The following is a 14,718-nucleotide window of genomic DNA, read 5'->3' as shown; positions in this document are numbered from 1 at the left end:
TTATTATTCTGTTTTAATCGATTTGTCATGCAAAACAGTGCTGCTGTTTCTAAAGCTTTTTTTTGTCACCATGTTTCCTCAGCATCCTGCTGTGGCCCTTTTTTTTTTTTACCCCTATATTTACCATCGACTCGAGCTCCTCTCATGCAGCTAATCATCTCCGAGCCACGTGAATCACGCAGGTGTGATCTCGATATTAACTTCGTAATTAGTGAGCCTTCACGCTTCTCTCACCAGGCGTCAAGATCCTTTTCCTTTCCTACCTGTGCACTGTAAATTAAGCTTTGGGCTTCAATTATTATTATTATTGTTATTATTATTATTATTATTATTATCAATAATTACCATAGTTGTTTTCTTTAGAGCGCACATTCTACTTGCTTCGTACATACTTCAGAGAAGATTCTAGATTCTAGAAGAGCTAGAAATTTCCGAGGCTACGGAGTTTGGAATTAAAGACTTAAAAACTCTCTGGAGATCATAATGATAACATCAGACTAGAAAGATTTTGGATCATGTGGGGAAGAGGGAGAGGAAAATTTTTTTGGTGGTTGTGCACGGTTCAACAGCGTAGTCTCCGTATAAGTTTCTGTACGTGTCGGATCAATGTTTTTCCTTGTTGTCGCCAATGATGTGTATTCTCAAGAGATCAAATACCGAAAGACAGTTCATAATGAAGTCTCTGCTACACTATATGGTCCAGCTTTGTGGTAACCCTTTTCTGGAAAGAACCACATATGGCTGGAGAAGTCATATGTCTCCGTAGTTTTTTCCATATAATACATGTCCATTACACTGAGATTTGTATCTGACCCAGTGTCCTGTCTGTTCATCACAGGGGTCATGGGTGCAGTCGATACCCAGCATTATTTAGAGTAATTACATTGTACATAAGTGTGGAGTACAAACCAAAAACAGTACGCGCCACTGAGGAATAATTATTGCCTATATACAGACGTGTAGGAGGCGTCTAACGTGGACGTGGGCGTTGTTCCCATCTCTGAGGACGCTCTGATTCTGTTCCAAGGGAAAAAGTGACAAGAGGTGATTTATTAAACTCACAGAAGTGCACTCCCCAGTTCCCTCCAGAGCTTCTTACGCCAAAAAAACTCCTCCCTCTTCCCTAAATAACAAGTCTGGACATATTCCTCTGTCATTTTAACGCAATTGAAGGCTGATGCAAACTTTTAAGAACAAAGTTTTGTGCTCTTATTTTGTAGGAAGTAAGTTTAATAATTTATATAAGACATGAGTTATGAAAATATATTTTGTTGAGTTTTTTTAAGGATCATGGAAATGTAATTTCTTAAAAGCTAGCTCATTTTTACTACAGCATTACAATATAGAATATTATAAATATATAACTCCAGATTAATCGCACATTTTATTTGTTCTAAATGTACCTTAAATGGAAACTTTTCAAGTTTTTGTACTCTAATCAACGTAAGCATGGACAAATATGGATGCTTTATGCTAATTTATGTTTATTTTGTATGTTTTAAATTAATTGTGGTGCTTTAAATGACATAAATCATCAGGACACCAAACTGAACTTTTGCTATGTTTCCACACGGACAGTTTTAATTGCCGGATGTGTGCACCATGGCGGTTTTATGGTCGGTGGAATAGAGATATTCAGTTTGGCAATTATTACATATATTTTCATAAATTATCTATATATTTATTTTTTATCTGGGATATACCAGTTGTTTCTAATATAAGGGTCAGCAGAATGAAAAAAAATTCTGATTATTCTATATTTTGAATTGTTTTAAGATTTACAAAGACATGGTGGTTTGAGAAGATGAAGCTGAGGTGCTTTTATTTCCTTTTACACAACTGCACATAATTACTCGATTTTATTTATTAAACTATTTGTTTTATTGTGCACTATTTTGTGGTCCACTACATTCCTGAGTATGATTGTGGATAGTTCAGTTAAAAGGGTATTAGTAAGGAAGGTGCAGGGTGAGGAGGCCTGGGGTACAGCCCGCATTCCAGTTCATTCCAAAGGTATGTGTGTTTAAAAGACCCTTTTTTTTGGATTTGAGTGCTCGCAAAACAACGCTGGTTAAAGCGGTAAATTACACAACCTAGCCATTTTTTTCATCTTTAGAAGATCTTTAGTGTGTAGATGACAATATTTTTTCTTGCACGTCATGTACGTCTCCTGAAGTGTTTTTTTAATTGAAATAGTCTTGACACAAATATTCGTCAATGACTTAAACAACCACAACCACGACAACAACAACAGAAAAACACACTTGAATCTATTTAAGGAATTCCTATTCACATGAAGATGATTGTCTTCCAGCTGGAGGTCATTTTAGAAGCCTCCCCGCCATGAGAATGTTTTAGAAAGTTTTGTCTTCTCTCTATCATGTCTTGCCAAATCAATATGTTCCTTTTTTTTTTTTTTTTTTTTTTTTTTATAAATAAATAAATAAATAGCCACAAAAAATGGCAGAGGAATTTTCCAAGGCCACTTTTAAATACTACAATTATTTTTTTTTAATCTTTTACAAATAACAAATGTCAAGAATTTACTCAGCCATCACTTATTGTAGCACAATTCTGGAACCTTATCAGTCATGGATCTTTATTTATTCTCTACATATCTAGATTGTATATATATTTATATATTTTTTTCTTTTAATTTACAACAGACAATTTGCATTTCTTTGTAACAGGACAAGCCTTATATTTTTGTCGTATTGATTTCAAAAGTGAGCCTGTTAGGACAATTTGTTTGGCCACTTTAACCTACAACAGAAAAATCTTGAACAGGAGCTAAAAATAAATGTTACTGTTAATGAATAAAAGGACACACTATGGACTAAAATTATTGGGACGCCTGACTTTTCCAGCCATATGTATTTTTTCTTTTAGAAAATTCACACTATTTTACAGGATATGTTTGGATGTGATACTATTCACATTTCACCTTCACTTGAACTAGTAGTTGCAAACTTGTTCCAGCATTCCAGCAGTCCCTGTGTGCACAAATCCGATGCCATAAAGATATGGAGTGGAAGATCTTAACTGACCTGCTTATGATCCCAACCTTAACACTTAAAAATCTAGTGGAACATACAAGAGTGGACCTTATTATAGCAGTAAATGGGGATTAATGTGGAATTGGATGTTAAAAAAACACATATGAATCTAATGGTCAGGTGTCCACGAACAAAATTGAATAGAAAATAAATTATAATTTTCGGGATGTTTCTATGGTTTAAGAGCGACATCAACACTTTTGAAACAGTGTTCAACTATTGAACCATTTTGTTAAAATTGTATTGTGACAGTTCGTACACTTCCATGTTAACGCTGCAAGATGCTAGGGACTAAATAAATTAGGTCTCCTCACAAGACTTTAGTAATTAGCTTATGAGTTTGATTAGGAGCATTATAACACTTCTGATGTGAGAGAACCACAGAGACAGGTCCTATCTCTCTCTCTCTCTCTCTCTCTCTCTCTCTCTCTCTCTCTCTCTCTTTTCTCTGTCTGTCTCATCTCATTTGTAGACACATCCAAACTGACTGTAATTAGCGTATTGTCTACTTTATTTGTCCCCGAAAGCAAATGAAAGAACACATCAATTTAAAAAAGCCTGACTGCTAAACTCTTTCTGGCTTCTCGTAAAATGTGGACGGCGTCGGTATAATCACTGTGTTGCGTTCAGCGAGCGCTCCCTTTCATCACGAGCGCTTTTAAAATAACGTTTTAAATTCTAATTCGGCAATTAGCGGTCGAGCTGCAAGTCGCAGTAATCATAATGCTCATAATGTCGCTGGTATTAAATGGAAAATTTATTATCTAGCATTTTCAATTGTGTGTGTGTGTTTGCTTTGCATCATTTGTTTTGGATTTGTTCTTTTATCTTTGGAGAACATTTCTGATTAATGTTTCATTAGCGAGAGGAAAACCTCACTCACACTGTGTGTGTGTGTGTGTGTGTGTGTGTGTGTGTGTGTGTGTGTGTGTGTGTGTGTGTGTGTGTGTTAAAGCTGATTACTTCTGCCCTCTTTTACAGATCTTCCTCTGGTGAACCTCTCTGTGGAGCCACAGCCGATCCTGGAAGGAAATACGGTCAGGTTTCACTGCTCAGCCAAGGCCAATCCACCTGTCACTCAGTACAGGTTAGGGTTTGTCCAACGTATTTTTATTAGTATTAAGAAGTAGCAACTTATGTTCTCTTACAAAGTCTCCTATAGGTTATGTCCTTGTTTTTGTTCTAAATTAATCTTGCACACTTATGCAATAATGAGATTTTCAATATGCTCTAAAGCGTGTACGATACCCATCATCCTGCATGTGGCACCCATCATCCAACAGGTTGCACCCATTATCACCACAGGTTGAATCCATCGTACCATATATTTCACCCATCATCCCACACATTGCACCAATCATTCCACATGTTGCACCCATAATCCCACAGGTTACACTCATAATTCTGCACATTACACCTACAGTATCATTCAACAGATTGCACAAATCATCCTACAGGTTACATCCATCATACCACAATTTAGACCCGTCCCCCCACAAATTGCACCCATCATCTCTTATGTTACATCCATCCGAGCCCACATTACACCCATCATCCCTCATGTTACATCCATCCTCCCACACATTACACCCATCATCCCACATGTTACATTCATCAATCGACAGGTTGCACCCATCGTCCTGCACATTTACACCAATCATCAACAGGTTGTACCCATCATACCACACATTACACCAATCATCTTGCACATTACACCCATCATATCATTCATCATCCCTCAAGTTGCACCCATCACCAACAGGTTACAGTGATAACACCACCTATACCATAGATTACACCCATATTTCAACATGGTACACCCAAGAACAAAGTGTCTGAAAGATTGTAGACTTTATGGCACTATATCATTGTAACCCGTAGAGTAAATGTTGCAGTTGATCCAAACTGGGTAAAGGTTACAGCAAGGTCAAAATATGGAAATAATTGCTTCCAGTAGCTTCCTCCACTTTTAAATAACATTTTATAATATTTGTGCATACTAATTGCAGGCTTACCAATTTTGGGTTCAATAAGTTCAATATGTTTAGCATATAATGAACTATATCACATTGTACCTGTATGATCTGAAAACAATTCTGTAAGAAAAAATAGAGTTTCTAAAAAGTTAGATTTTTTTTTAACAAATAAAAAAAGAAGGACTGAAATAAAAAGGAGAGAATGACTTGTGTTGTGTAGCGCAGAACTACACCAAACGTAACATCATGTACATGGCTCTCGACTCCCTCACCCCGGAATAATTCACGTCCTGCTTAAACACGGCTTTAATAATATAATAAACCCACTCTAACCCCCTCGCTTTAATTACACCAGTGAGACTGGATAAATTATTGATGATGGCAGAAGCGCTTCTCTGACATGGTGCGCCAATTTCCAAGATGGATTTAGAGAGGGTAAAATCAAAGGCAAGGTACGAGGAAGGATTCCGTTTGCTCCCCGATGTGATATTCATGCTTGTTTTGGGTTTTTTTCTTGCATAAATATTTGACGTGCCGTGCAAAGCTCAGTGTCATGCATCATCACGGTCTCTCAGATAGGAAACACATAAGAACAAAGCTCAGTGTTTAGGGAGATTAGTGAATGCTTTGTGCTTAGTGCTTTGTGCTTGATGCAGGAGGTTCTATTGGTGAAAACAGAAATAGAGTCAGTTTCAGTGGAGGAAGTTTGCATTAATGTCAGAGTGACAGAGGGACAGACAGATAAAGAGATAGACAGACTGGTATAGTGACAGACAGACAGAAAGAGAGACAGAGGGACAGGCAGAAAGAGAGACAGGCAGACTGGCATAATGACAAACAGACAGAAAGAGAGACAGAAGGACAGACAGAAAGAGAGACAGGCAGACTGACATAGTGACAGACAGACAGAAAGACAGACAGGGGGACAGACACAAAAAGAGACAGGCAGACTGACATAGTGACAGACAGACAGAAAGAGAGACAGAGGGACAGACAGAAAGAGAGACAGGCAGACTGGCACAGTGACAGACAGACAGAAAGAGAGACAGAGGGACAGGCAGAAGGAGAGACAGGCAGACTGGCATAATGACAAACAGACAGAAAGAGAGACAGAAGGACAGACAGAAAGAGAGACAGGCAGACTGACATAGTGACAGACAGACAGAAAGACAGACAGGGGGACAGACAGAAAAAGAGACAGGCAGACTGGCACAGTGACAGACAGACAGAAAGAGAGACAGAGGGACATACAGAAAGAGAGACAGGCAGACTGGCACAGTGACAGACAGACAGACAGACAGAAAGACAGACAGGGGACAGACAGAAAGAGAGACAGGCAGACTGAAATAGTGACAGACAGACAGAACGAGAGACAGAAAGACATACAGAAAGAGAGGCAGGGAGACTGACAGTGACAAACAGATAGAGAGACCAACAGACTGACATAGTGACAGACAGACAGACAGACAGAAAAAAGACAGCAGGACGGACAGTAAATGAGGCAGGCAGACTGAAATAACGACAGAGAGACAGATAAAGAGACATACATAGTGATAGACATTGAGACAGACAGAGATACAGACAGGTCACTCAGCTGTGTATGAAATTGGGATGAAGTGCTTCTTTTTTTCTCTAGCACAGAAAATCGAGTCTCTAAGGTTTCCTTGGTCTCAATCACAGCAGGAAAATAAAAGCTCTTTCTCAACCGTGTGTTCAGATCCAATAAACAGGAACAATAAGGAGAATCCCAGATAAATGGAGAGAATCAGTGGGCGGAGATCCTAACAGGCCACGAGAGGAAAGTGGGAACAAAACTCTGCTTCATGAACCTTTTTTTATTTCCACTTGGTTTAAAAATTATATTATTACATTATTTATATATTTGTTTAATAATACATTACTATAATTCATTAATTAAAGATTAATACATTTATAGTTTATTATTTAATTATTATTGTTAATAATGATTAAAAAGATTTAAAAAAAGAAGAAAAAATAAATTATAAAAAATTATTTCAACAAAACTAACTTACTGTTAAATCTCTATTATATTATTTAATTCTAAAATATAATGAACTATATATATATATATATATATATATATATATATATATATATATATATATATATATATATATATATATATATATATCAATTTAACCTGAATTATTAAAGCAGCAATTAAAATTAATAATAGTAAAAAAAATAAAAAAAATATAAAAAACTTTTTCAGGCAAGATTCAGACTTTAGTATGACCCTCCCTTTCAGACTTAGTTCTAACTCTGTCCAGGTGATCCCCAACTACCTCTATCATTTTCTGGTCTGTACTTCAAGACTCTGTGTTTTATCAGCTGTTTTTATGCCCACATATGATTTTAATGCATTAGCAGTGTGCTTGGGATTGTTACCATGCTGTTATCCTGCTTTCCAGAAGGAATGAAATGATGAATTTAAAGCTGTCTGTACTTTTCAGCATTTATGATCTTATCAATATCACCGAAACCACTGGCAGAACCACTGCATCCCCAAACCAGGACAAAACCTCCACCAGTTTTCCCTGAAGGCCACAAGCAATCATTCTGCAATCCAACTGTTGTTGTTCTTAACAATTTTTTACTTTATTTTTGGAACCAAAAATTTCAAACTTGGATTCATCACTGCATTATATACTTTTCCACCGATCTTCTTTCCAGTCTGTGTGAACTTTAGCATATCTGCTACACTTTCACAAAGGCATTTCCTGATCAAGCTTTTTCAGGCAAAGAAATAACTTAATAAATATTATAACTATACAATAAATCTGCCAGATGCTGAGCCAGGTTATTTCTGGACTTCTTTCTGTCTCTCAAACTCTACTGTTTAGATTTTTTAACTTTTCTTGACCTTGCAGTCTTTTCTTCATCCCTGACCTCTCCATATTTTTTAAAGCAATTTAATTAAAATTATCTTTTGCAAATTTCACTTTAAAAATGGTGATGCAGAATAACCATTTCATCAAAGTCTGTCATATTTTGTGATTTTTTGGCATTTTTTAAGGAATAATGTGATTGGAAGTAAATATATTTGGCATTTTACAAAAAAATATATGTTGAATATAAAATATTTCAAATGCAAAAAAGTTTTTGAAAGGAAGAAAGCATGAGTTTTTATAAATCTCAACATCTTGCAAAGAAGAATATATTAAAATTAACTAAGGAAAAAGAAAAACACAATCTGTTCTTCCATCCTGTCCCATTTTTAGATTTACATTCATTTTTGATGTACGTTATATGTATATTTTTGATCTGTAACAAAAGGGCTAAGTACCTTATTTTGTTTATTTCTTTGTTGAGCACAACTCAGTTGTCAACGTGTAAATTAGTTTTTTGGTTTTTTTTCACATCTCTCCAGATTTAATTTTTTCCCAACAGCATTTGTCACAAGGTGTAGTTTGTCATCTCTCTTGTTTTGTCACTTCTGAAGCATCTAATGGGGGGAAAAATCAACCTTTGGTGTGAGCCGGATTTAACACATGCCTTGAGTGGACTTTGCCTTTCCTTACCTCGTCTCACTTTTTCTCATCTCGCCTTGTCTGGGGCTTATGTTGCATTTGGAGCCTTGGGGAGATTTAATTTTTGGACAGAAGTTTGTGGACACCTAACAATAAGATTCCTATGTGCTTTTTGAACATTTCATTCCACATTTAGTCCTCATTTGCTGTAATAATAACCTCCACTCTTCTGGAAAGATGTTCCACGAGATTTTGGAGTGTGCTAATGGAGATTCATATACAAAAGCATTAATGAAGTTACAGACTGATGTAGGAGAGGAGACCTGGGGTGCAGTCAGCATTCCACTTCGTTTAGTAGGGTTGAGGTCAGAGCTCTAGAACACTCAAGATCCTATACAATTGTGTGCCTCCAAATTTGAGGTAGCAATTCGGGGACAAACCACATACTGTAGGGCTGGAAAAGTCAAACACTTTTGTCCATTTAGTGTAGTATAGCACATTGCCACCAGGTGTGTTTCTTTCCCAATGCAGTAAGAAGAGCACCAGGGGGCCATCAGGCTCTTAGAGAACACAATCATTTCCTGTCCTCTGCACTGTTTGTGTAGTTTTGCAGAAAGACAGGTATCTTTCAGCCAGTGTTTACTCCTTACAGCAAGGCTCTCGTCTCTTTAGCAGATGTTTGAAATGTAGCATATGTACCATAGCTATTTATACTTCGGCAGGATTCTAACGGTCCATCGGTCTGGTGAAGTACATTCTGTGCGTTCGGATTTGATTAAATGAAAAGCAGCAGGGCATTCAAAATGTCAAATATGCATGTAATCCGTTCCTGACAGCGATTTTGTTGTTGTTGTTTTTATTGTTAGCACTGTTCAAAAAAAGGTTTACAGTAATACCCTAATAGCAGATTGGGAGGAAATTGAATTTCGCTAAGAAGATCGTAAACCAACATGGCCGCTTTTGATCTTGAAACGAAGGTTGTAATCCACGCGTGATCTTCGTTCTCGTTTACACTCTAGTGCTAATGTTTAATGCGTATGCAAATCCGCAGCTTTATATGTTGAACGCTTCTATTTTCTCAAAGATTGAGTTATCGCCGATTGCCAGCTCATTATGCAGGTCTGCTGGGTGCTGGAAGAGTTTTTTTTACATTTCGCAGTCAATCCTATGCGACATCTAGAAACAAAATGTTGGCTTTTTTTTGCAAAGCTTTAACTACAAGTTCCAGATTGTCATGCAACAAAATACTGCTGTTTTTCATCAAGTGGTATTTTATATTCTGACCACCAATTAATATGGGTAGAACATGTGTCGGTAAATGGAAACGTGTTTACCGAATCGTTTGGAAATCGCTGGCAAATTTAAATCCAGACGATGACATGGCCATCTGTAAGACCGAAGGAGAAAAAAAAATCCCATGATGTTTAGATGCAAGAGTTGAATTCACTCTCTTTGCTGTCAATCACAGACACTAAGTAATCATGCATCTGTGAGCTCATGTATGCAGAAGAGGGCAGATAGAGCTCTCTTCTGAGTGTATTGTATATTCCACCAGTTGGCTGTATTCACCAGACTCCTCTTAGTTAATAACTAGCATAGGATTAGGGAGGAAAAAATAGTTGAAAAAAATGTATTCAATTTCATCGCTTGTACAGTTGCAGTGTTTGCATGATTAGCACGATTAGCATGATTATCACCCTGGTGCCCTGTTCACTCCGATCGTCCTTACGTTGTTTGCCATTTTTTCCGATCTACCATATTGTCAAAAAGGATAAAGCTTTAAATTGGATTTTATTCATTTTTAACGCGATTGAAAGCTACATCATATTGAAAAGGAGCAAAACTATAAGAAGTGTATATTTTTTGCCCCCCTATTTTATTTTTTTGGATTGGGTTTAAAGGAAAATGTCATGATCTACGTACGAATCGATGAAACTCTTTCACAAGACGGATCAGACGAGCATGAACTGCATGTGTGTGTAAAAAGGCCAGCCAAGTATGTAACTGTACAATATATAGACAAGTATTGGTATCCAGCATGACAATGTCCCTGTGCACAAAGTCAGCTCTATGAGGATATGGTTTACATGGGTGGAAGTGGAAGATCTTGAGTGGTCTGCTATCGAGCACTGACTTTGGACTTTGGATCATCTTTGGATGAATTGGAATGCCGACTGCACCCAGGCCTCCTCACCTCACCTACGTCAGTACCTGACTTTACTAACACCCTTGTTGGTGAATAAACACAAATCTTATACAAGCACCCTCCAAAATCTAGTAAAACATCTTCCCAGAAGAGTGGGGGTTATTATAATAGCAAAAAGGGACTAAATGTGGGATAAGATGTTTAAAATACAAATACAAATCTTGTTCAGGTGTCTACAAACCTTTGTCCATACAGTGTATGAGCAACATTACTATAGTCCTATTTGATTGTATTTTCATCTGATAAAATCTGCATTTATTTTATTACAAATAAACAGTGCCATTCTTTCGTTCCCTTCTTTTCAGACAGAGCTCCAGCTTGGCCAAGGTCTTTTTTTGTTGTTTAATATTCTATCAAAGTGTGTGTAAATAGCAATGACGGTGCATGCGAATCTCATAATAGCTGATCCATTATTCTTTGCGTGCTTTGTTGACGGTAAGGAAACCAAAAGGCACAAATAGGGGGAAAAGAACTGTGAAAAGACCTCCATTAGTCACGTCACTTTCAGATCTTCACAGATCTCACAAATAAAATACAAGCGAAATGATTCGGCTGTGGAGGGAAAAAAAAAGAAGCATCTTTGATCTGTTCTTAGGAGTACTTTTCTATTTTCTATCTCGTAAAATAGATGGGCTAAAGGCGGCACTGTGATCAGGGATGCTGTTGGAGAGGCGTACGAGGTGGCAGTGGATCACTCGTTCTTCACCGAGCCGGTTTCCTGCGAGGTCACGAACGCGCTCGGGAGCACCAATATCAGCCGCAATGTCGACGTGTACTGTGAGTTACACTTTTACTTTACCACTCCACTCCATCAAATCAATGTACTCTTTATATTAGGAGCTTGTATTGTTGTGTGCAGTCGGACCCCGTCTCGCAGCCGAACCTCAGTCCCTGCAGGTGGATTTGGGCTCGGAAGCTGTCTTTAACTGCGCCTGGATGGGAAATCCTTCACTCACCATCGTGTGGATGAAACGAGGCCATGGAGTGGTACTGTCACTTCCTTTAGCAAACCTTCGATCGTATAGAAACACAGACCAAAACCTTTCTATGAATATTGTCATTAACACGTTTATAAATCGCACATCTGCGCAATCGTTCCCAAACCTAACCCCTGCACTCCTCCTCCACTGACATCTTCCAAAATATCACTAACAATTTCACTACAATCACAGTTTCAGCAGCATGTGTGCCATATGTTAGCAGCCCTTCTATTAACAGACCTCGAGCAGCTGTCTGTTATTTGTTTTTCTCTTCTAATGAAGAGAGACATGTGCAAGAGACAGTTTTTAACACAGTCTTGTTTTTCCATTCAGGTGCTAAGCAATGAGAACACATTTACCTTGAGGGCCGTGAAACCGGAGGATGCAGGGAAATACATCTGCCGTGCAGTGGTTCCTCGGGTCGGAGTTGGGGAGAAGGTGGTGACTCTTACCGTGAATGGTAAATAAATATAAATATGTCTATATTCTATCTTTAGTCCTCGTTTGATGTTATAACAAGCTCCACTTTTTTGGGAAGATGCTCTATTAGTTTTTGGAGTATACTTGGAGATTTGTGCTCATGCAGCCACAAGGGTGTAAGTAAAGCCAGGTACTGATGTATGTTGAGGAAGTCTGGGGTGCAGCGTTTCAATTTATCCCAAAGATGTTTCGTAGGGTTGAGGTCAGAGCTTTATTGCAAAACATTGAATATTTTCCTCTCCAACTGAAGTAAAGCATGTCCATGTCCATGAAGCTGACTTTGTGCACAGGGGCATTGTCATGCTGGAAACTAATAGTTCAGGTGAAGGGAAATTTTTATCATACCATATCCAAAGACTTCCTGTACAATCGTGTATCCCAGTTTGGGAAAAAAAACACATATGGCTGGAAAAGTCAGGTGTCCCAATACTTTTGTGGTGTATTTTACCATATATTAGAATCATAATTATTATTATTATTATTATTATTATTATTATTATTATTATTATTATTACTATATCTACCATCGTGTGGCTCCAACATTGTGGTAACAGCTTGGGAAAGTTGTTACCACATACAGTATGTTTGGAAAAATCAGAGGTCCCAATATTTTTATTCGCATAGTGTATATTATTAAACTCTCTATGAGTGCTAAGGAAAGATAACAAGGATTATTTCTACTAATATGTTCTGAATTGTGATTGGACAAAAGGTGTTGATTAGTTTTATAAAGCTTCTACTGTTTCTGCACAGTAAAATAGCATTAAATTAATCTGCTCGTTCTATTGTGTTCGAAATTTATAATAAGTATAAACGTCCCTGAAGTGTTTTATTCCTCTTATGCTACCGCATTGTCATTTTTTAATTCATTAACAACACATGAGTGCATAAATGTTGTGGAACTATCATGAAACAAGTTTTGTACAAAGCAAAATCTTTCTCCTGAGGACCTTTTTTATAGTGGAAAACCTACACTGACACTGGAGACTAATTTTTTTTGCAAACTCGTAGTAAATTATACATTATCGTGAAAATTTTGAACATTTTGTATCCAAATTACACGTTTCTATTAGACTTTGAAGTACTTAACAATTTCATAGCCAGAATTGCTGCATGCATATAAAAGTGCAATATTTTTTAAATGCCTGGCAGCCAAACGTTCTCTGATTGCACAAATCTGCTTTGAAGTCCATAATTTCTTTGAAGTAATCAATAAATGATTACTTTATAAGGCTGCCCCAAGGAAGGTAATTGATCCAAAAGTATAGATTATTCGAAGTGTTCTGGACTTCTGTTTCACAGACGTGGTCATAAAATCCTTGGAATGGTGTGCAGAATTGTGTTGGGAATTCCACTGAGGTGCCTTGTGTGCAGTAAAGGGGGGAGTAGTTTTGTTCATGCATGGCTAAAGGGCAGGTTTCAGCATCAGATCTGGCTATGTTTATTCATTCAGACGGGAAAAGGCTTGTGGCGTTGAGCTCGGATTGTTTCGATTTTGACAGGGTGGCCCAGCGCCCTTGAGCTCCTGCAATAATCCGGCCCCTTTCACTTTCTCAGCGAGGCAATAAGTCGCTTTAATGCTTTATGAATTCTTTATCCGGCCACTATTTCCTGCGTGGCGTCTGAGGACTTGGCTCGCTCGACACGCATTTGGGTTTCCTGTTCTGAAAAACTCTGATACTCCGTTCCAATATTTGCGCTGAGTCATCATTCTTGGAAATGTTTAAACAGATTATCGGTGAAGAAAGAAAACACGAGAGCAATTTAAGAGCGAATATAGAAAAAAAATAGCCACTTCGGATTCTGTATTGTTATATATTAGCGGAACTGATGGATGGTGGATTTGCCTGTCTGTGTGTAATGAGTGCAATGCTGCAGAACTGAAAGCACAGATTGAAGTGCAGCACCGGATCAATTGCAGGGTTTTTTACTTTAAACCTCCAGAATGATCGCTAGCACTGCTGAGTTAGCCAGCGCTAGCATCAGCACATAATTAGCACTGGGCCAAAACATGCGTTTTGAATTCTCGAACTGGGATTTTTTTTCACCTTTTACTAGCTTTTCTTATATAGACGTTGTGTAAATAAAAACGACGTATTATTTTTTATTTTATTCCATCTCCCCGAGTGTGTGTAATGTCTTATGATGTCTGTTTGCTAGTCACAAGCCAAAAATCTTCACAAATCTTTTTTCCATCTCTCCCTCGAGCCTCTCTCGAGTTCTCTCTCTCTCTCTATCTTTTTTTCTTCGTCTATCTCTCTCTCTCTCTCTCTCTCTCTCTCTCTCTCTCTCTATCTATCTTTCTTCGTCTATATCTCTCTCTCTCTCTCTCTCTCTCTCTCTCTCTCTCTCTCTCTATCCCCTGATGTTTAGGAGCAGCTCCCATTTTGAGTCCATGAGATAAAGCCGTCTAATTATAGCGCTCATTTACAGCGCCGATCCCCCCGTCTGATTTTGCCGGTCCCCCTGAGGGCGGAGTCAATCGCTGCTGAAAAAGGCCACGACTCTACCTTACGCCTCCCCACCGTC

General features: G+C 37.9%; 1 protein-coding gene across 3 annotated transcripts in view; it reads left to right on the top strand.

The window, feature by feature from the left end:
• kirrel3a (kirre like nephrin family adhesion molecule 3a) overlaps positions 1 to 14,718 on the top strand; it is a 137,814-nt gene that overhangs the window by 103,380 nt on the left and 19,716 nt on the right. For all 3 annotated transcript variants that reach the window (XM_046862071.1, XM_046862070.1, XM_046862069.1), the window contains exons 6-9: positions 4,038 to 4,143; positions 11,358 to 11,506; positions 11,589 to 11,716; positions 12,043 to 12,169. In XM_046862071.1, coding sequence (XP_046718027.1) covers positions 4,038 to 4,143; positions 11,358 to 11,506; positions 11,589 to 11,716; positions 12,043 to 12,169 — 510 coding nt within the window. The remainder of the gene's footprint in view (positions 1 to 4,037; positions 4,144 to 11,357; positions 11,507 to 11,588; positions 11,717 to 12,042; positions 12,170 to 14,718) is intronic.

Source organism: Silurus meridionalis, chromosome 11 (assembly GCF_014805685.1).
Source record: "Silurus meridionalis isolate SWU-2019-XX chromosome 11, ASM1480568v1, whole genome shotgun sequence".
Classification (NCBI taxonomy): domain Eukaryota; kingdom Metazoa; phylum Chordata; class Actinopteri; order Siluriformes; family Siluridae; genus Silurus; species Silurus meridionalis.
The sequence above is the reverse complement of the archived record's forward strand: the minus strand, read 5'-3'. Positions and strand labels throughout refer to the sequence as shown.